Source organism: Mustela putorius, unplaced genomic scaffold (genome assembly GCF_011764305.1).
Source record: "Mustela putorius furo isolate JIRA1106 unplaced genomic scaffold, ASM1176430v1.1 tig00003898_pilon_pilon_pilon, whole genome shotgun sequence".
In the NCBI taxonomy this organism is placed as follows: Eukaryota; Metazoa; Chordata; class Mammalia; order Carnivora; family Mustelidae; genus Mustela; species Mustela putorius.
The window spans coordinates 10,147,197-10,168,813 of NW_025422047.1; the positions used below are offsets into that span (position 1 = coordinate 10,147,197).

At 39.2% G+C, this 21,617-nt stretch overlaps 1 protein-coding gene across 5 annotated transcripts in view; it reads right to left on the reverse strand.

Annotated features, from left to right (window-relative positions):
* The window catches only part of TP53BP1 (tumor protein p53 binding protein 1), a 78,183-nt gene that overhangs the window by 22,274 nt on the left and 34,292 nt on the right, over window positions 1-21,617 (reverse strand). For 4 of the 5 annotated variants that reach the window (XR_199297.3, XM_004751242.3, XM_004751240.3 and 1 more), the window contains exons 12-17: window positions 20,277-21,600; window positions 12,649-12,768; window positions 11,689-11,892; window positions 7,060-7,117; window positions 4,437-4,529; window positions 903-1,374 (exon numbers count right to left, since the gene is read on the reverse strand). Coding sequence is in view for 4 of the 5 variants with exons in the window: in XM_004751242.3 (XP_004751299.1) it covers window positions 903-1,374; window positions 4,437-4,529; window positions 7,060-7,117; window positions 11,689-11,892; window positions 12,649-12,768; window positions 20,277-21,600 (2,271 nt within the window). In the remaining variant the exon portion in view is untranslated. The remainder of the gene's footprint in view (window positions 1-902; window positions 1,375-4,436; window positions 4,530-7,059; window positions 7,118-11,688; window positions 11,893-12,648; window positions 12,769-20,276; window positions 21,601-21,617) is intronic. The other variant, XM_013055468.2, reaches the window with a different exon arrangement.

Consider the following 21,617-nt stretch of genomic DNA (forward strand, 5'->3'; position numbering starts at 1 on the left):
CTTTAGGTGTTCAAAAAAGAGGAACTATATTATTTTATTTTTATAAAACAAACAACTTGGACAATTAGAACGTCACTAGCACATCACTAACTTCTATCACATCACTAATGAAGCTTTCCTAGGCAGATTCCAAATGAAGATAGTCTACCAGAGCAACTGAAAAGGCAATTTAAGCACTATTAATAACTTCCAAATTTTCCCTGCCATGGAACCCAAATGCCATCTGATGAGATTTTATGAACTTCCTCTTCTTTGTTAATAGGTACAGTTCTACCACAATTTCTTACCCATTCAATTTTTATTACTACCTACACTTCCCAACTCTCTTCCCAAGAACCTGTTACTCCTCCAGTCTTACTTCCATCAGCCCCAATCCTTTTCCTCCCATTATATCTAGCTGTAGCCTCTTTCTGCAGTCCTAGTCACCCGAGCACTCCTTCCTCTCTCTCTTACTGTTCTGTTTCTAATACTGTGGTACAGTATCCTTCATGCTTCTCTATCCCTTCTCCTCTGCTTTGTACTCTTCTCAAGTTCCTGGGAACCTTGGTGAAATAAACTTGGGAGGGAAGCAATCAGCAGTGATGCTTTTAAGGGAAGACGAAAAATTGTGGCAGAAAAAGTTAAATGTAGAAGAATATTATAGGGCCTAGACTAAATTCCTGGCTTTCGTTTCCAGTAAAGACCTACTTGACAAACTCCAACACTGTTTCAGACTACCTACTGGATACAGCTACCCATAATTTTCACTACCCTATCTCCATCCTGGAAAAATTGTTTTTAATTACTGTTCTGTACAAAATCCTTAAGAATTATCATTAGGTACAAGTACCACATGTTCAATTCTCCAGGAATCCATGAAGTCAAAAAACAGGACCCCTAAGATACTCTGTATGTTGTCTCACCTGGCTATGGAGAGACTCTGTATCATCCCCAGGAGCACTGACTGGTTTTTCACCAGTCCCCCTCTCAGTCTGAACTGTGGCATCTTGTTTTCCAGAATTCTGGTCCACCGTACTGGTCCCCTGTTCACATACATTCTTTACAGTCTGGGTTGCTGCTGAAACAGTTTCTGGGACCCACAGGGAACGCTCTATGGTCTGGATTCCTATGTTATTTTGGCTGGGCCTTTCAGTCAAGGCATTACTAGGTTTTTCCTGATTGGTATTCTGGCCTTCTAGCACATCTGTCTCCATTGCTTCCCCTTGAGGACTGGATGGCCCCTGTGTGGCCACCTGCTGGGAGACAGGAGAAGGAGGGTCTTTGACAGGACAACTGGGCTTCATAGGCTGTTGACTCTTCCTGGTCCTTTGTTCACCTTCCAATTTTTCCTTCTCTTCTTCATCTTGAGTACTTGGAAAACTGAGCGAATTCCCCCTAAAAATCAACCATAGGAAGAAGCCATGTCAAGTAAGCAAGTGTGTGTGTCTACTGGCAAGAGGAAGTACACAAATTTGACAATCTGAGAAATGTGGGGAAGGGAGGAACTAAGGTGACAGAGCATATCACCTTACAAAGTTCAACATAATTTCACCTTTTTTTTTTTTTTAAAGATATATTTCTTTTAGAGAGAGTGAGAGAGAGAGCACTGTGGGGAGAGGGAGGGAGTCTCAAACAGAACCTGTGCTGAGCCTGACTTGGGACTGGATCTTATCACCCTGAGATCACAATCTAAATCAAAACCAGAAGTCAGTTCCTCAACCACGTACACCACCTGGGTGCCCCAACCTAACTATACTCTCGAAAAAATAATGGTACATAGGACTATCCCACCATGATGATAAAATAGTCATAAAATTTCTTCCCATCACTAGTTACGAACTCTGAAATCTGATACCAGAAAATAAGGTAAACAGAAAGATGTAAAGCTATTCCTGAAGTCAAAGTCAATGAAGGCAGTTTAGGGATCTACTTCAAAAAAAATCTCAATTAGGTCAAGATGTATAGTTTGGTTTTTATTGGTTCTAACATTCTCAAATGACTCCTAGCAGTCTAGATACTTTCCATTACCTCCTACCCCAACCAATAATTTTAGGGAAAGAAATTTAATTTTTACAGCATAGAGTTATAGGTGAGATTCTAGCTTTGCTAGCTATACTGGTAGATCTTACAACTAACAATTCAGAATGACTTGGATTCTTGAAGACATTCTCAAGATACAGCCTACTTCTTTTCATTAGTCTTCCCACTGGGCCATCAGTGACTTATTCACTTATCCCACAAGCATCTGATTAATGTCTCCTCAAACTAGATACCACCAAGCTGAGGTGCCTAGGGGCTTTTTAAAATGTCCTTAACCAGAATAAAAAGGCCCAGATTAACTCCAAGTGAGGGTTACACAGAAACTTAACATTCATGTCTTATTCATCTCTACTTCAAACACCTAATACAGAGCTTATTACACATTAAGTGTTTAATAAGTGTACTACGAACAAAAGAATTAATGTTCTCTCCATTAAGAGATTGAGTAATTGTAAAAATCTACTCTCAGATTAAGTAAACTAATTGTGTAAGTAGCAAATTCATATAGAAAATGCCTATGAACTTTTAATTTTTGGTAAATTAAAATTCAGTGAGTCATTACACTACAAACAAAATAAGAAACTAATGCATTTTAGGCTACATTAAATGCATAGTAGCCAGAAAAAAGAGAAAAGGAATCCATTCTAAACTGACCATGGTATGACCATATCTGGATGTTTCAGTTTGGAGTATCATAGTTTATACGGCATAAACTGAGATACACCTAGAAGAGAACAGCCAGTATAATCAAGGATGTAGAAACCATGTCATATGTTGCTGAGAGCATTTGGCCAGAGAAAGATGGAACTAGTCACTGAGAAAGAGAAAGCTGTCTGGAAGGGGCGCTCATCCCTTAAGAACTGAGCTGACAAATGTAGGCAGAAAATAGGAAACAGGAAGAGCTCCTGGAGAAATGCCCTGCTCTGGATCTTGAATAAGAAAGAGAAAAGAAGTTTCTGAGATGTCTATCTTGTTGAGCTCAGTTTACCAAAACAAGATATTGAAGAGATTTAGAACAAAGGCATAGCCCAAGACAGGCTGGTAAAAATTTGGTGGTCATAGCTTGAGTCCTGTCAGGAACCTCAAATGAATAAGGATATATAACACAATAAAGAAAAGGTTAAGAGTAAGAGTCCACCAGGAGACAGAGGAAGAAAACCTACCTCTGAAGAGGTTTTAAGTGACCATAGCACAGGGCTAGGTACACAGCAGATGCTCAATCGATACTATGTTGCTTTATGTTGAATAAAACAAAGCAATTAAGAAAATTCTATTCATCTTTTCTATGACCTAAATACTCATGTTTGAATATTTCAGGCAGCGAACATCAATAGCTGAACAACAATAAAAGTCAAAAGCTGAAAGGAAAAGTACATAACTATTTGAAAAATTCAATTACCACTGTTTCCCACCCTTAAAGAAGCCTACCACATTTTACAGAAGCTGTTTATTTAGGGTAGAACTTCTGAACAGAGGGATGCCTGGGTGGCTCAGTCAGTTAAGTGTCTTTGGCTCGGGTCATGATCCCAGGGTTCTGGAATCAAATCCTCCATTAGGTTCCTTGCTCACCAGGAAGCCTGCTTCTCTCTCTACCTGCTGCTCCCCGTTGTTAGAATGTGACCTGGGCTATTTGATTCTCAAGAATACCAACAAGCTCACATTTAATAATCAGAATGCTAATAAAAGCACTGATATATTTCCTTCTGAATATTTATGTCAATAACATTAAAATTATGCTGCAGATAACATTAGGAACATACCCGCTGACAAAACATCATCCAATTCTCTAATTACAGAATCACTGAACACCATATAATAATGAAAATACAAGCTTATTTCCATTGCCTTATTTCCTTATACTAAATATAAGAACTGTATATCCCAAACAAGATACTCTATTTAAATAGAGAAAGAATACTTTGTAACACAAAAATTTTTTTTGTTTCAGAGCTATTCTAAGAGATTATAGAATAAAGAAATCGGGCAAATCTTAATTCCATCAAGTATGACAAACTTTAAATTTGGGGGTGAACATCTCAGTTTGCCCTTTGGGAAACTAAAGAAAAATGAGAAGTCTTATTAAAAGCAAACAGTTCCAAAACAGAAAAAAGGTGTGATTTTAAAAATATAGAACTACAGATTTTTTTTAGAATGATATATTTTCATAAATTTATGAAGATTGAATCATTTCAAATTGATAGAATAAGTAAATCAAGACAAAAACCTGTACCTATAAAATATTAAATAAAATTTCTCACATCATCTCATTTATAAATCCATCTAGAATATGTCACAATCCCTCAGATAAAAATGTAAGCTCAAGTTCATAAAACGGTAGCAATGTACATTCTAGATTTTGGTACCAATCATTCTGCAAATCAATACGATTCAAAAGAGGCTATGAAAATAATGCTCACCTCATGGGCACAGAGGGAGGATTCTGACTTCGAGCCTCATCATCTTGTTGGGCTTCACAAACACAGCTAAACACAGACACAGTCTTTGGAGAACTAAGATAATAAAGCAATACTGGGTTAGTATGGAAAGGGAAAGTACCTCTAGCGATTATCCTTTTTAGGCACAAAGGTAATAAAATCCTTGCTCTGCATCCCAAACCACCTTATTATACCAAAAGACCCTTCATACTTGTTTCAAATTAGCACAGTTAAAAACTCTCAAGAAGATTCACAGGAAGTAAGATGGGACAGAGGACTGTATCAAATACCAAAAAGATGTAATCAGCGAAATCCAAACTTTAGTACTCTATAGAACAAACAACTCAGTTTCTTCAACAAATAAATGGCTAGGGGGAAAAGTGGGGTGTGTGGCGGGGGAGGAGATCCCAATAGAACAATGAATCATGGAACACTACATCAAAAACTAATGATGTACTGTATGGTGACTAACATAACACAAACACACACCAAAAAGGACATAATCAGATCTTATGAGACAAATCAAATCAAATTTTAACTTAAGAGACATAATATGTGGACATTGTTTGGATCTTGATTTAACCGTGTAAAAAAACCTTTTATGAAGCAATCAGAAAAATCTGAACACTGACCTTTTTTTTTTTCAAGGAATCACTGCCAATTTTCAAAGTATGATCATAGCACTGTGGTCAAGTTCAAAATAAAAAATCCTTATTCTTTAGAAATAGCAGTGAGATATTTATAGATAAAATGAGGTACACTGGAATTAGCTTCAAAATAATCCAGTGAGGGTGAGTGTGATGGAAGTATTTATAAATGAACCAAGACAATGAGTTGGTAATTTTTGACACTGGGTGGTGAATACGTATTGTTGCATTCTACTATTCTTTCTACTTCTGTATATACTTGAAACCTTCAATAATGAAATGTTTAAGAGAAAAAGAAGATAACAGCAAGTAATGTGAACAGAGCCCAGTTAACAGATGACACCTGATAACAGTGGTACTGCTTCACTTAAATGCAAAAGAAGCGATCATTGAAAATATTCAAGCAGAGGAGTGCCTGGGTGGCTAAGTGGGTTGAGCATCTGCCTTCAACACAGGTTGTGGTCTCAGGGTCCTGAGATCGAGACCCCCCCCATTGGGCTCTCTGCTTTGTGGGGAGCCTGCTTCCCCTCCCCCTCTGCCTGCCTCTCTGCCTGCTTGTGATCTCTCTCTGTCAAATAAAGAAGGTCTTTTAATAAATAGATAAGATAGATAGATAAAATATTCAAGCACAGCTTACTTACATTTCTATGGTGAACCTAACTATAAAGTGAATAAGACTTTTAAAATCTAGATTCTCATATACACAATTTCCTTAACAACAGTACCAATGAATTTCATCTCATTCTGACTCCCCAATACCCATCCTCCAAAATGAAGTCTTACCCTTATTTTTCATCCCTCCATTTGGCACAAAAGGTTCAACAACATACTGTTCCCTCTTAATGTGCACATGCACAGACTAATGACAAGTCATGTCTGATATATAATTATGTTAAAACCTAAGCATTTTCTTTAACTTGTAACATTAAAGAGTCTTTAACTGAGTAATGACCCTCAACTGCTTATCTTTCAGATTAAATATGCAAGAGCCCAGAGAACCATCTCTAAAACAGAACTCTCAGCAGAACAGAACAGAACAGAACACTCAACAGAACTGAGTACAAAGGATTTACATGTGGGTCAGAAACTTGCAACTGAGGGTCAAATTTAGTCCACAGACATGTTCTATTTGACCCAACAAGCAAGGAATTTTATTTTAAAAATCCAGCTTTCTCGTTAAAAGTGTAAAGGTCTGGCAACAGTAAGTTTGCACTCTTGCATGGTAATAACCAGCTGGAGTTGAACAGGGGCACATGTTCAAATAGGACACACATTCAGCCAGCCAACGTCCTTAATACTCTGTGCTCTGGCACCTGGCCTGCTTTACTTATTTACTGTACTTACCAAGCCCCATTTAAGAATCCTCACCTAGATTTCACCAATGACTGCTGCTAGTATGTTCATGCTGGATGACTCATGCTATAAACCAACGAACAGTTCTACTCTCCTAGCCACCAGATGGCAAAGCTTACCACAAGAGCCTCAGGATGGGGTCAAACTCATCCTCCAAGCATTACAGCATTCGTGACAAAGCAAAAATTAGCAGTTCAACACAGTAGTTAACTTGGCAGGCAGAAGAGAAAATGGCCTGAGGTTGCGGCTGAGTCAGGAATCTTTGAAGGAACAAGGTCTAAGGCGAGCTCTTATTAAACCCTTTATTACCTTACCAATAAGCAGCAATAAATAACCTGTCTCACCAACAGGAAAAAGAAAAAAGGGCACTCCCACATGAACAAAAGGGAGAAAGAGAAACACCTTTAAATATCTTAGTTCTAAGTACAGTAAAAGCTTTATTAGACTGAAGGTATTAGTAAGACAGCCTACATTAGATTCGACACATGGCTAAATCCTTTATGGTGGAGTTTCAAGTTTTTCCCCTATCAATAAATCATCTTCTCCTTATTACCAGAGTGGCTTTGTATATTAAACTCCTCTAAATAGCAACCAACTCTGGTTACCTGGCAACAGCCTCAGCAACAGCAGTAGATCCATTTTTTCTTTCGCCAGTTGTAGGCTCTGAATAAAAACAAAAGCAAGAACAGAAAGTAAAGAGAAACTGAATTCAGTTAGTACCACACTTAAAAACTTGCTCTACTGGTACTGCAACAAGTGACAAAAAGAGGTAAGAATAAGTGAAGAAAGATTTATCATTTAATGGTACAATTTTTCTCACTTGTGCCAAATCAATTTTTTTTCAAACCTCCTACAAAAGAAAGTTTGTCCAGAAATATAATATAATGAATTACTAAACAGTGACATGTAAAAATGACAATCAAACTCCTCCTGAATCAATTCCTCTCTTCTCATACAAGATGTATAAAATTTATGTAAAAAAAAATTTTCAGGGCACCCGGGTGGATCAGTTGGTTAAGCTGCTGCTTTTGGCTCAGGGAATCATCTCAGGGTCCTGGGACCCATCAGGCTCCCTGCTCAGAGGGGAATCTGCTTCTCCCTCCCCCTCTGCTGTTCCACCTGCTTGTACTTTTTCTCTCATTTTCTCTCTCAAATAAGTAAAATTTTTAAAAAATACAAAATTTAAAACAAAACTAAAATTTAGGTAAAAAAGTCTTAAACTGATGCACAAAATTTTATCTTTTTTGATGCACAAATTTTAAATAGTGGGCAGTTTTAAGAGAACCCAAAACAGACAGTACTCAAGTTCTTCCCAAAGTGTCTTTGTGACAGATACTCAAAAAACAAAACACATTTTCAAGAAAGAATCTCTAGCAAAGAATTAAGGGTGATACTGAAAAAAATCCCATATTCTCAAACCAGTGTTACTTATGCCAAAGGATTAAAATTTGCTCATGTACAATTTATTCCAGCATTAGAGAAAATAGCAAATATTTTTAAACATTTCTAAAGCATTTATGACTGGACATAGTCTAAACAAGATGGGAGCTAAAACGTTAGTGGTTAGAGCCCTGGCTCTGAAACAGAAACCTGGCTCAGGCCATGGCTCCAGCATTTAGTAGTCCATCTTCTTAGTCAGTTTCCTCATCTAGAAGACAGAGATAAAACAAAACCAACAAAAACAAAAACAAAAACAAAACTCACAGATTTGTTGTGAGGATGAAATGAATAAAACTAAAAGTAGGGTGCTTGCCTAATACAATGCTCCTGGTATCAAGAAAGACAGTATTATCATCCAGAACGTTAGCTCCATTTAAGGTCTTCCCAGTTATAATTTCAAATCTAAAGATTCAGTCTTTTAAAAAAGCAGGGGGTGGGGGAGAACTTGGCTGGCTGAGTCAGTAGGAGAACCTGGCTGGCTGATCTCTGGGCTGTGGGTTCAAGCCCCATGTTGAATGTAGAAAATACTTAAGAATAAAATCATTAAGGGGCGCCTGGGTGGCTCAGTGGGTTAAAGCCTCTGCCTTTGGCTCAGGTCATGATCCCAGGGTCCCAGGATCGAGCCCTGCTTCGAGCCTCACATCCGGCTCTCTGCTCAGTGGGGAGCTTGCTTCCCTTCCTCTCTTCTCTGCCTGCCTCTCTGCCTACTTGTGATCTCTGTCAAATAAACAAAAATCGTTTATAATAAATAAATAAAATCATTAAAAAATAAATATAAATAAAGGTTCAAGGCTACCACATACTCTCTTAATAATTAAGACCCCACTTGATATTAGATATAATAAAAATGAAAACGTAATACTTTTAATTTCTGAGTATTAAGATTCAAATTATTAAGCACTGAAAAGCAGAATAGCAATGTAATTCAGACCCAGACTTCTGGTTCTTAAAATGACTTTTGTTCTTTTTAAATTTTATATATACTGGGGGGGGGGGAGCAAGCATGTGTGCACAGGGTGTGGGGGGGATAGGGGCAACGGGAAAGGGAGAGGGAATCTCCAACAGACTTCCCACTGAGCACATAGCCCAATACTGAGCTTGATGTAACGACCCTGAGACCATAACCTAAGCTGAAACCAAGAGCTGGATGCTTAACCAAGGCACCCCGTTTTTGTTTTGCTTTGTTTATTTTTTAATAATTTATTTTTTTTTAAGGAATCTCTACATCAAACCCACAACCAATGCAGGGCTTTAACTTACAACCCAAGATCAAAGAGTCGCATGCTCTTCCAACTGAACCAGCCATGCACTCCTGTTTCTTTCTTTTTTTTTTTTTTTAAAGATTTTATTTATTTATTTGACAGGCAGAGATTACAAGTAGGCAGAGAGGCAGGCAGAGAGAGAGGAGGAAGCAGGCTCCCCGCTGAGCAGAGAGCCCGATGCGGGGCTTGATCCCAGGACTCTGGGACCATGACCTGAGCCGAAGGCAGAGGCTTTAACCCACTGAGCCACCCAGGCGCCCCTGCACTCCTGTTTCTTAAAACTACTTTGAATTCAGGCTATTCTATTTACTAGGCATTCAACTCTAGGAAAGCTGCTGTCTCCCTATGCCTCAGTCTCCTCAAATATAAAATGAGGGTAATAAAGGACCTATTTCACAGGTTTATTGTGAGATTTACTGAGCTGTACATGTAAAATGCCTGGTATATCTTAAGAACTCAAAGTATATGGTCTCTGCGGAGAAACTTTGGTCTCTGCGGAGAATGCAAGGCACTTCTTATTCAAGTCCACCAATTCTAGTGGTAGTCTTTGAAAACTTCCTTTCCCAATGCCCCGAGGATTTTGATCCACCAACCATTTCCCTTGATCCCTCATCTTTAACCAATCTCTTTGGTGACTCTTCCACTCTATAAATCTCCTTAGGCCCCTATGTTTATAGGCATAAAAATAAAAAAATATTTCCAATTCTAACTTGGCCTACTTTTCCTTCTTTCCTCAAACTTCTCTAAAGGATAATGTATCTGCTACCTCTTTTCCCCATCAATCCTCAATTACCTTCAATATAACATCTACCCAAACAAAGCACCATATTGAAATAGTTCTTGCTAGAGTCACCAAATGGACTCTGATTGTCAAATCCACTGTTCATTTTCAGATATACCTTATCAGACCCCTACTTTTGTGTCTCACATTGTTACCTTCTTAATTCTCCTCCCCACAGACTTCCATCTTCATACTCTTCTAGTCCTCTATGTTAAATGTTCCTTTACAATCCTTTAAGACTTCTTGCTCTAACTCCATTAAATAGCATTTACAAATTACCTAGCGGAAGTATTATATAAACTTCTGTGTCAAACAGATCTGATTCAAACTCTAGGACTACCTCTTAGCAATTACTAGGCACCTTAGCGGGGCGCCTAGGTGGCAGAGTGAGTTAAAGCATCAGACTCTTGGTTTCAGATAACCTCAGGGTCCTGAGATGGAGTCACGTTTTAGGTTCCGTGCTCAGCACGGATTCTACTTAAGACTCTCTCCTCCTCTCCCCCAACCTACCTCCCTGTTTTCTAAAATAAATATATTTTTTAAAACTATTGGGGCACCTGGATGGTTCAGTCACTTCAGAATCTGACTTTAGCTCAGGTATGATCCCAGAGTCCTGGGGTCAAGCCCCTCGTGGGCCTCCACACTGTGGGGAGTCTGCCCATACCTCTCCCTGCCCCGCCTCACCACCTAGCTCATGCTCTATGTCTCTCTCAAATAAATACATAAAATCTTAAAAAAAAAAATTTATTGCAACCTTAGGTATGTAACTGCAACAGCTCTCTGTGTCTGGAAATAAGAATATCTTCTTTAGAGCACTATCATGAAAACTAAATTCTGATGTAAATTCATGTCCCCCTCCCCCCCACCCTCTTTCTTCCCTGTCCCAAGGTTCTCTCTGGTCTACTATTCACCTCTCAGATTCATCCCCTCTTTTCCACCTCCTCTAGTAGTGACCCTACTTCCTGGTTAAACAAAGAGGGACTTTTCCAGGCAGGAGAACAGGAAATGGGCAAGGCAGGCAAGGAAGAATGCAAAGGCAGAATATTTTTAGACACTCAGCTAATCCTTTTAAAAAAACAAATCTGGGGCACCTGGGTGGCTCAGTCAGTTGAGCATCTGCCTTCAGCTCCAGTCATGATCCCAGGGTTCTGGGATGGAATCCCACATTACTGGGCTCCCAGATCCACGGGAGCCTGCTTCTCCTTCTGCCCCTGCCTCCCTCTCTCTCTCATGAATAAATAAATAATCTTTAAAAAATAAATAAATAAAAATAAAAAAACAAAGCTGGTATGACTCCCTTACCTAAAATTCTTCAGTGTTTCAGCATCATGTGAAAGGCCTTTTCAAATCTGGATCCTACTTTGCAGCCTCCTTTGTACCTTCTCTGCATTTTAGCCATACTAATGGATGTGCAATTAATTAACATGAACACAGTCAACATAAGCCTACAACATGAGTCCACAATCCTACAGTGTCTATCTTCTTCTTAACTGTTTCGGAATATGGAAACCAATTACTTTAGAGATACAGATTTACTACAGAAAACCAAACAGCACAAAAGATTTTAAAATGAAGTGTCTTCAGTAACACTACAGTGACTAACCAAAAGCAAAGGATTAAATCCGTAAGAACAAGACTTCAGAGATACATTTAGTAATACAAGTGTTGATCACTGTAACTAGAAGATAACTAATACTTCTCAGATGATCTGCAGCTACTAATTACCCAAGATTAACATAAAATAAACTTACTTTCCAGACTAAACTGCAAAGATTCTTCACTTGTCTCAGTCACAGGACTGACCAGTTTCATTTTTAGACACAATTTATCATCCATTTCTGGGGCAGCCCCAAGATCTCCTTTTACATTCCCAAGTATGGGATCGTTGCTCTCCACCATGCTTTCAGACATGACATCACTGGTTGCTATGGTGCTTTCTGGATAATTGCTAATACCTGAAACAAGGGAGGCAGGAGGAAGAAAGAACTCTAAAATACAAACAGGAAAAACTATAATTCAAGGTCATCATTTTGCCTGTTTGGCTCCACAGCTCTGCAAGACTGCAGGGGGTTCCTAGGATAGATCCTGTCACAGTATCAACAACTACGCACTAGTTTTGACACCTGGTCTTAAGAGGAGCAACAGGATTCAGTTCCACTTCTGCATCTGGACAAAGGATGCTGCATGAGCCCTCAGCCAACCCACATCTGCCAGCATCAGGCATAGGTAGCAGGAGACTCCAGACGGCATGATTGTTACCTCCCAGCACTGACTAGAGAAAACAAATAGGTTAATGCAGAAGACTACTGGCTGCTTCAGGGAAGGAGGATCTAAGTTTTCCTGCCCTGTCAAGCAGCAGACTGATAGCCAGGGTACAGAATAAACAGTACTTCTACCCTATTTCCTGACCCTACCTTATAAAAATACCTCTGTATCATTCCTTAGCACTCAGATTCTACTGCCTTGAAAGTAACAGAATACAATCCTCATAAGTAGTCTTTCTGTTCCTTCCTTCCACCCTTTCTTTTCATTACTGCTCAAAATCTTTTGGGAGTAAATTCATAAAATCCAATACCACAACCTTATTCTTCCTAATACAAAAACCAACCTTATCAGGCAGACCCAACTCCTCAGATCTAAAAGAATCACTTGCATAAAGAATGGTACCTCAGAAATTCTGCTTTAAATACCATTATGTTTTAGCCACTCACCAATAGGAGTACTGTGTCTCTTGGGCTCCAATTTTAGGTGTCCAATAAGAGGTGGAGTTGCACCCGTCAATGGTGGGATAATCTCACCTTCTTTGGGCAAAGTGAAATGAAATGGAGTTTCTGGAGGTGGAAAAAAAGATGACCAAAATGGGATTATCAAAAAAAGTAAAACTGAAAAGAACTGCAAGAAATATTTCAATTATTCTTCTCCTGTGCTCCCCAAATTGGGCTCATTCCCAACCCCCTCACCAGACCACCCAACCAATTTCCTACTATTCTCTGTGCTCATTACAGCCACCAACAGGACTGACACAAAGCATACAACCAGAAAACAGAAAAACTGAAGACATCCAAAGTTTAGAGGCCCTAAGAAACAGGAGATGAGAAGTAACATGTACTGACCAGCACTCACTCTAGGCCATGACAGTAATATTCATACCTAAATGTCTGCACAGTGGTAAATCTCACATATATGAGCACTCCCTATACACACATTTTGGTTAGTCATCAATAACATAAAACATTTGTTAAGATATAAAACTTCACTTTTTAACTAGGCCTTGGTTCCAAATTTTTACAAATCAAATTAGTCAACGGCCAAAATCACATTTTCTGATTTGTTTACCTCTTTTAATAAAAGAGGTAAAGCAGACGAGAAGGCATCCAGTCTTTTTTTTTTTTTTTCTTTTTTAAAGATTTTATTTATTTATCGGGGGGGGGGGTGGAGAGCAAGCACAGGCAGACAGAATGGCAGGCAGAGGCAGAGGGAGAAGCAGGCTCCCCGCTGAGCAAGGAGCCCCATGTGGGACTCAATCCCAGGATGCTGGGATCATGACCTGAGCCGAAGGCAGCTGCTTAACCAACTTAACCAACCAAGTTTGGGAGAAAAAAAAAGGACTGTGCCAGACTGCTCCTATTAAAACATCACTTATGAAAATTTGTACTTACTTTCCTTTTGATGAAGTTCCAGAACCTAAGTCAGGTTCGGTGGGGTGAGGTTCAGAGCTGACGACTAAAGAAAGAATTCTTAAGACATCTTTGGTGCAAAATGGTGGTTTATTAAAGCACGGGGACAGGACCCGTGGGCAGGAAGAGCTGCTGCCCCGGGTTGTGAGGAGTGGCTGGTTATATACACAGGAGTTGGGTAGGTGAGGACAAAGGGTTGTTCAGAAGGGCTATTGGGATAAAGAAGACTGTCAGGATATGGAAGGCCTGGTTACTATCAAGCCAAGGCCACTTTCCCTCTAATAAGGCACTAACATAAAGACAATTGGGAGTCTCCTGGTGGAATGTTACATTCCTGCTATCAAACGTCCTTGTTAGTGAGATTTAGGTCTTAAAAGAAATTTAACTTTATTTACTTTTCCTTCTACCTCTATCTCCTTCGGGTTTTTTTATGGAGGGGAGGGTGACATTAGGGCTTGAGGAACTGAGTTATGTATCTTTGGAAATTGGGCTATTGATAAGGCAACTTCTTTGTTGTAAATCTCAAGGACATTTGTAAACCAAGAGAGACTCCTGCCTTGCAGGACTGTGATCTCTGCAAGATAACCATTTGCTCTTCTTTTAGGGCAGTCAGGGGTGCCTGTGAAATGTCACACATATTACCAAGGGGTGTGGGTGGAGAGGGGGTGCAAGGTGCCCGCCCCTGCTCCGTTCTCAGCCAGCCTCCTGCTCCCTCATCACTTTGATGGCTCAAAATACCTACAATCTGCCATACCCAGTCACTACTCCTTCACAAACATTTTGCCCATTGTGTATCCTAATACCACCAAGCAATTCTCCAATTCTCAGCAGACACTGACTGGGTATCTCAATTCTGACACTATCTACCTAGAGACAGAATCAGATCCCACAAATTTAAAACAGTCCCACAAGACTGCCCCCACTAGAGATGCCAATCACAAAGCCAGGTTGTTACCAGTGTTATTGACCAACTAGCTGTATCTTGAAGATCCTACGACAGCCTCCTTCAGGTAATGACTAACTTACAAGAGCTGCTCACAGTACTCAGAGAAACACTTACTTACGTTAACCAATTATAAAAGGCACAGATGAAGAGCCAGAAGAAGCTATACTGAAAGTGCAGTCCAGAAGGGTTCAGATAGCAGGAGCTTATGCCCCAAGCAACTAGGATGAGATACCCACCCTCCTGGCTCCTAACAAAGAGGAACCTTATTAAATCTTATTCAAGAGTTTTTACCAAGCTTTTCTCTCTCCAGCCCTTCCTTCCAGGAGAAGGGTGGGCAGGGCTGAAAGTTTCAATCCCCTAGGTCTTCCTGGTGTACAGCCCTGTCCTGAGGCTATATAGAAATTCCACCCTAGGGGCGCCTGGGTGGCTCAGTGGGTTAAGCCGCTGCCTTCGGCTCGGGTCATGATCTCAGGGTCCTGGGATCGAGTCCCGCATCGGGCTCTCTGCTCAGCGGGGAGCCTGCTTCCTTCTCTCTCTCTCTGCCTGCCTCTCAGTGTACTTGTAATTTCTCTCTGTCAAATAAATAAATAAAATCTTTAAAAAAAAAAAAAAAAGAAAAAAGAAATTCCACCCTAAATCACCTCATGGCATAAGTATCTGAAAGGGTTGAATATGAATAACAAAGAGAGGAACTTGGGTAGAACTGTCAGTTAAGCAACTGCCTTTGGCTCAGATCAGATCCCAACATCCAGGGATCCAGCCCCACTTCAGGTCACTGCTCAGTGCAGTCTGCTTCTCCCTCTCCTCCTTGTTCCTGTTCTCTCTCTCAAATAAGTAAAGAAAATCTTTAAAAAAAAAAAAGTATAACAAAAGATACTCCTATCACTTAGAAAATTACAAGGATTTTTGGAGCTCTTTGCCAGGAACTGGATGAAGAACAAGTTTATTTCTGATAATACATTTTTCTCTTTTCATCTTTTTCCAATTCTACTTCTGTTCTATTATCTTTTATATAAAGCACTTTGATACTTTTTTCTCCAAAGTCACAAAACAACAAAAACATCTCTTACATCTACATATGAAAGAAAATGAATTAGTAACCTGAAGGGATGAAAAGAAAATGAAAAACACTTCAGAAATAAAGGGTGAGACGTAATATATGCTCAACTAAAGGAACTGTAGAGTATGAGCGAAGAATCACAGAATCACGTCTTTTTTTTTTTTTTTTTTTTAAGATTCATTTATTTCAGGGAGAGCGAGCAAGCATGAGCAAGAGGATAGGTAGAGAGGGAGAGAAAGAGTCTTCAAGCAGACTCCCTGCCGGGCAGCAGAGCCAGGAATCATGACCTGAGCCAAAATCAAAAGACAACACTTAATCAAATAAGCTACCCAGGCACCCCTCAGAATCACATCTTAAATGGCAAAGAATTCCACTACAGTAACAGAAAAAAGAGAAATGGGGCAGGTAGGTAAGGATTCATTCTCTGGCAATTCCCTAAAAAAGCAAGTCCTTTAGGTTAATAAAGAAAAACTTAGAAGATACAGAAACTAAAAAGTAAAAAAAATCTCACAAATATCAAATATTCCAAAGATGTATTTTACAGAATTTTGGTTCCTGGAACAATCAGAACAATCACCTGCACTGCACTGTTTTATTGACAGGAATCATCCCTCCTATTATGACTGACCATGCAGACTTTTTAAAAAATCTACATGAAATGTTTAAGTCCATCATTCTATGTCATACTATAATATGCAAATGTAACATGCAAACACTAATTACTGAACACTATTTCCCTGTAAGAGGGTTTCCTTTGCACGGCACAAGATAACAATTATGAAAAACTATTTTAGCACCACTGATCCCATTGCATTCCTACAGCTTAATAGGAGAAAAGAGTCTAATTTTACAGGCAACACTGACACTATTTATCTGGGCCTTCAATGACTCATTCCTGGATTATTAAAACAGCCAATCAACCCATGCTCTGTCTGAAGTCTTCCCCTTTCCCCAACCCAGAATTCTTTCAGGAAAAAAACAACCAAAGCAACACTCCTATAAAATGTTACTTTGAACATGTTAGCCCCTTGTCAAAATGCCAAAATTTCCTAAGTCTTTAGTCAGCAATCAGTTAATCAGATGCAGCCTTTATTTTTAGTCTTTAATTATTCATATTCAGAAAGCCTCTATTCAATGTCCTCCAAATGCTTTCCCATTTCTCTGCTTTTGTTCAACTCAACTGAAAGACACCACTAATCCAGTCAAGTTATCACCACCCTGCAAAATAATATTTCAGCCTTTAATACTGGAATTTTCCACATATTTAATTCTTTCTCTGACATTTAGCATGCCTACTGTTTAAATTATCAAGTCCCTTCTTGCTATCCCAGATTATCATGGGCTATCCTATTCTATGCCAGCATACCAACCTATGAAGAAAGACAGCAATGAACAAAAGGAAACTGAATATCAATCATCAAACCAGCTGAACAGGGTGTTTGTCCTTATTACTAAGGACTTTAGAGAATTCATTAGTTCAAAGTAATTATTTAAAGCTCTTAATGTCAGGAAGGTCTCCCCAACTTCTAACTTTGTTACAATCTATAACCCATTTAATCTTCTTTTGTGCTCAAAAGAACTGGTCACTTCTTACAACTGATTAAAAACCATCTAATTAAAAATACAAGAACTTCTATACTGGGTGACATCATGCATAAACAGTATACCCTACCAGTCTCTATGTGACATTAACCGCTAATTAGAATGTTAATTCCATAAAGTAAGCCAATAAAAGTTAGAGCTAAAGCACAAACACACTAGCTTCCTTGATCATTATTAACCTATCACAGACTACCACTTGTGGATTTAATTACAGACTTGCTAACTTGTCACAATTTTTCACATAATCAACCTATCAAAAGTTTATTTTATATTGAAAGAGGCAGGTTTCTAAGTACCATATTTCTAAATTTGCTTTTTCAAATTTCAAGGTCTCCTTAAGGGGCACCTGAGTGGCTCAGTCAGTTAAGCGCCTGCCTTCACCTCAGATTGTGATCTCAGGGTCTTGGGATCACACCCAGAATCCCGCTCCCTGCTCAGCAGGCAATCTGTTCCTCCCTAAGCCTCTGCCCCTCCCTCCGGCTCGAGCTCGAAAACGCAAGCCCGCTAGCTCACGCTCGGTCACGTTCTCTCCCAAATCCCCCTCTTCTCCTTCCCGTTTGAACTTTAACAATTAAGCGCAGGTATCTTTTTTTTTTTAATCAATAAAGCTATTAACAAAAACCAAAAGTACCCTTCTAACTTTAGTATACAGAAATCTAATTAAGCAAACCTGGGACTCAACCAATTCATACCTTTCATTCTGTCTTTCCAGACTAAAGAACCATTAGCTTTTTAGGTTACTCTCATTTAATTTAGTCTCTCTTTAACTTTTAGCAACTAAATAACTACTTTAAGTATAGAATAATTTTTTCTCTTTTCTAGCAATGCTCTTCTGAATGACTTACTTTAGACTAATTCTCTAAAAGTCCAACTACTGGCTTTACTATTGTTAGTTGTTTGCTCAAAAACTAAAATCTTGGTGTGTCTGGGTGGCTCAGTTGTTAGGCATCTGCCTTCAGCTTGGGTCATGATCCCAGGGTCCTGTGATAGAGCCCTAGGTCAGGCTCCCTGCTTGGCGCGAAGCCTGGTTCTCCCTCTCCCACTTGCCTTGCTTGTGTTCCCCTCTCTCCCTGTGTCTCTGTCTGTCAAATAAATAAAATCTTAAAAAAAAAAAAAATCTTGAAGTAAGCAGAAAATAACTTACTAGTATCTTCAACAATCTAGATAAATATTAGCAAAAATAAATTTTACTATGGGAATGTCCATGATAAAAACTGTCCCTGCCAAGTAATAGTGTAAGCAAGAATTCATGGAGAATACAGTTAATGTGACAGAACTACTATCCCAATGTTAGAAGCTTCTTCTGCATACAACTGCTAAGATAATTTAAAAATCTTCTTGGGCGCCTGGGTGGCTCAGTGGGCTAAGCCGCTGCCTTCGGCTCAGGTCATGATCTCAGAGTCCTGGGATCGAGTCCCACATCGGGCTCCCTGCTCAGCAGAGAGCCTGCTTCCCTCTCTCTCTCTCTCTGCCTGCCTCTCCATCTACTTGTGATTTCTCTCTGTCAAATAAATAAATAAAATCTTTTAAATAAATAAATAAATAAATAAAAAAAAATCTTCTTAAGTAACCATATTAAAACAATCTATAGGTTCTAATATTTTCTTAGCCTAGGTCAAAAACAGTATTTAGATGTAACACAATTACAAAAATATTCAACAATATTAGATCATTCAGATGGTTTCCATTATTCGTCAGATTCAGAGAAACGATATTACACAGTTGACAGGAGTATAAAGCAAGAGACTTCAGAATCAGAAGACGTAAGTTCTAGTTCCATCTTAATTATTAATTAGTCCTGACTTTAGAAAGAAAAGACTGAACCCATAACCCCCAACATCTTCTTCAGCTACATTTTCTTGTTCTGAAAAGCGGTGGGGTGGGGGTGTCTTGGAATCCTGATTACAAAACCTAACTCTTAACGAACAGGGGCAATTCTGAAAGCTACCAAAAAAAGTACTACTAATAATCACACCTAGACAAGTTTAAGCCACCAGAAATTCCCATCACCCATACTAATAGCTATGATGTCCAAATACTGCATTTTCATATCCCTAGAGGCTTGTTTTCTTAACGTTGTGTCTTGTTTTTATTTTTTTTTTATTTTTGGAGTTCGCTTTGTTTTTAAATTATATGAACTCAATCGCTTTTTAAACTCATAGTTTAAAAACTTTGTTTTTAAATTATATGAACTCTTGGCATTTAGAAAGTTGGGATTCTTTTCAGCTAATGTCATATAGAATATTCTACAAATATTTCAGAAAGTAATCTATGGGGCACCTGGGTGGCTCATTATGGTTAAGCGGCTGCCTCTGGCTCAGGTCATGATCACAGAGTTCTGGGATGAAGCCATGCATGGGGTTCCCTGCTCAGTGGGGAGTTGTCTTCTCCCTCTCCCTCTGCCTGCCCCTCTGCTTACTTGTGCTCTCTCTGTTAAATAAATAAAATAAAATCTTAAAAAAAAGAAAGTAATCTATATTCTCATTCTGATCTTAGATAAAATAGGTAAAGAACACAAACTAATACCTTTTCCAGTTTAATATTTAAGATATATATGTGTTGAACCAAATTTATAACTTTTGCCCATAAAGAGGAAAAAAACAGTACACTCATTAACAGAGTTCTAAATATTTTACTATGTAGGGTAATAAAAAAAAAAAGTCCTTGTATTTCAAGGAAACTTTCAAAATACAAAAATAGGGCTCTCTGCTCAGAGGGAGCCTGCTTCCCTCTCTCTCTCTCTCTGGCTGCCTCTCTGTCTACTTGTGATTTCTCTCTGTCAAATAAATAAATCTTAAAAAAAAAAAAAAAATACAAAAATATAAAAAACGGTTGGGACCTAAGTAGAAAACAAGACTGATACAATTTCCAAATACTGAGAAAATTCATGTTGATTATTCCTGAGTTACAAAGCTGACATACAACTATTATTGGCTATTCATAACCATAACTCCAAGTAAATTTTCTGCCCTGATACAAGCACAGTTCCCTCCTACCTTCCATTCCAAGTTACAATTTGGTTGGAAACACACAACAATTTCCAAGCACACTCACCACTAGAGCTTTCACAGAAGCTTTGCGAAGCATGGGCAGAGCCCTTCTCCAGTTCCGGGGCTTCTACACTTGAGCCCAGCTGCTTTGCATTAGCTATTTTTGAGTCTTTTGTTAACGAGTTATCAGTTTTCTCTGGAGGTTCTGCCTGCTGCATCTCTAGGTCAGGTCCCAGAGCATCACCTGCTCTCTCTAAAGTCAAGGGAGGTTGTGAAGAATGTACTTCTACAGGTTCCTTTTCTGCAGTCACTGATTTCAGATCTCCTTCATATTCTGCACTCTTTCCTTCCTGGGCATCAGCTCTATTCTCAGCACATGGTTCTATTTCTGGAGCATCATCCTCCCACGACTGGGAATCTGAGCATTTCTCCACTCCCTCTAAAGGTTCAGAAGAAACATCAACTCTGGGAGATGGCTCCTTCACATCTACAATGACAACACTTGAATCCTCTGAAGTAACTTCTTCCCACGCTTCCTGATCCTTATGTTCCAATTCCTGGTCAGGTACTGGAATCTTTTGGGGGCTATCGATACTAATCACACTGGTTTCAACTTCCATAGCTTCCTGGCATTCTTGTTTTGGGATTTCTTTTGGAAGACAGAACGCTTGGGACTGAGTTTCAGTCAGAGAAAGATGCAATGGGACACTCTCCGTATTTTCTCCTTTGGGCTCCTCTCCTTGACTCTCACAAGGAGTCTCAGGGATTTCTTCAACCTCAGACCCTGAAGACCCCTCCTCTGGATGATGTTCTTTAATTTCCATAGCTTCCTCCTGATCTAACACACTAGAGAGTGCCTCAGATCGAGTAGCTGGAGAAGGAACTGCCTGACTCCCTGAATCACAAGTAAGATCAATACAAACATCCTCTGCTACAGTCTCTTCTCTGCCTTTGCAGCCAGAGGCTAAAATACCAATGTCGTCCCTGGTTTCTGTGTCATCCCCTCTTGTTTTATCATTCTGATTCAGCTCTACTTGGCCATCTTGTGCTGGATTCATCAGGATATTATCATTTTCAGCAGGAGCAAGTTTAGAATTGAGAACTGGAGACATGGGTTCAGTATCCTCAATCTGTGTGTTTTCTCCATCTTCATCAATCCTGTGAGAACTCAAGCTCTCCATCTTTGGGGACTGACTATACTCACTTGTAGAAAGCATCAACTTACAAGAATCCCCTGTCAAAGATAGCCCAAGATCCTCAGTGGCATTCTTTGGTTCAGTCTCTGAAGTTTTAGAACACTCAACAGTCAAAGATGAACTATGCAAATCTCCACCTTTCTTCCCATCACTTGATCGTTCTTCCAAACTTGGAGAGGGAATGAAAATGTCCTGAGGAACAAAAAGAA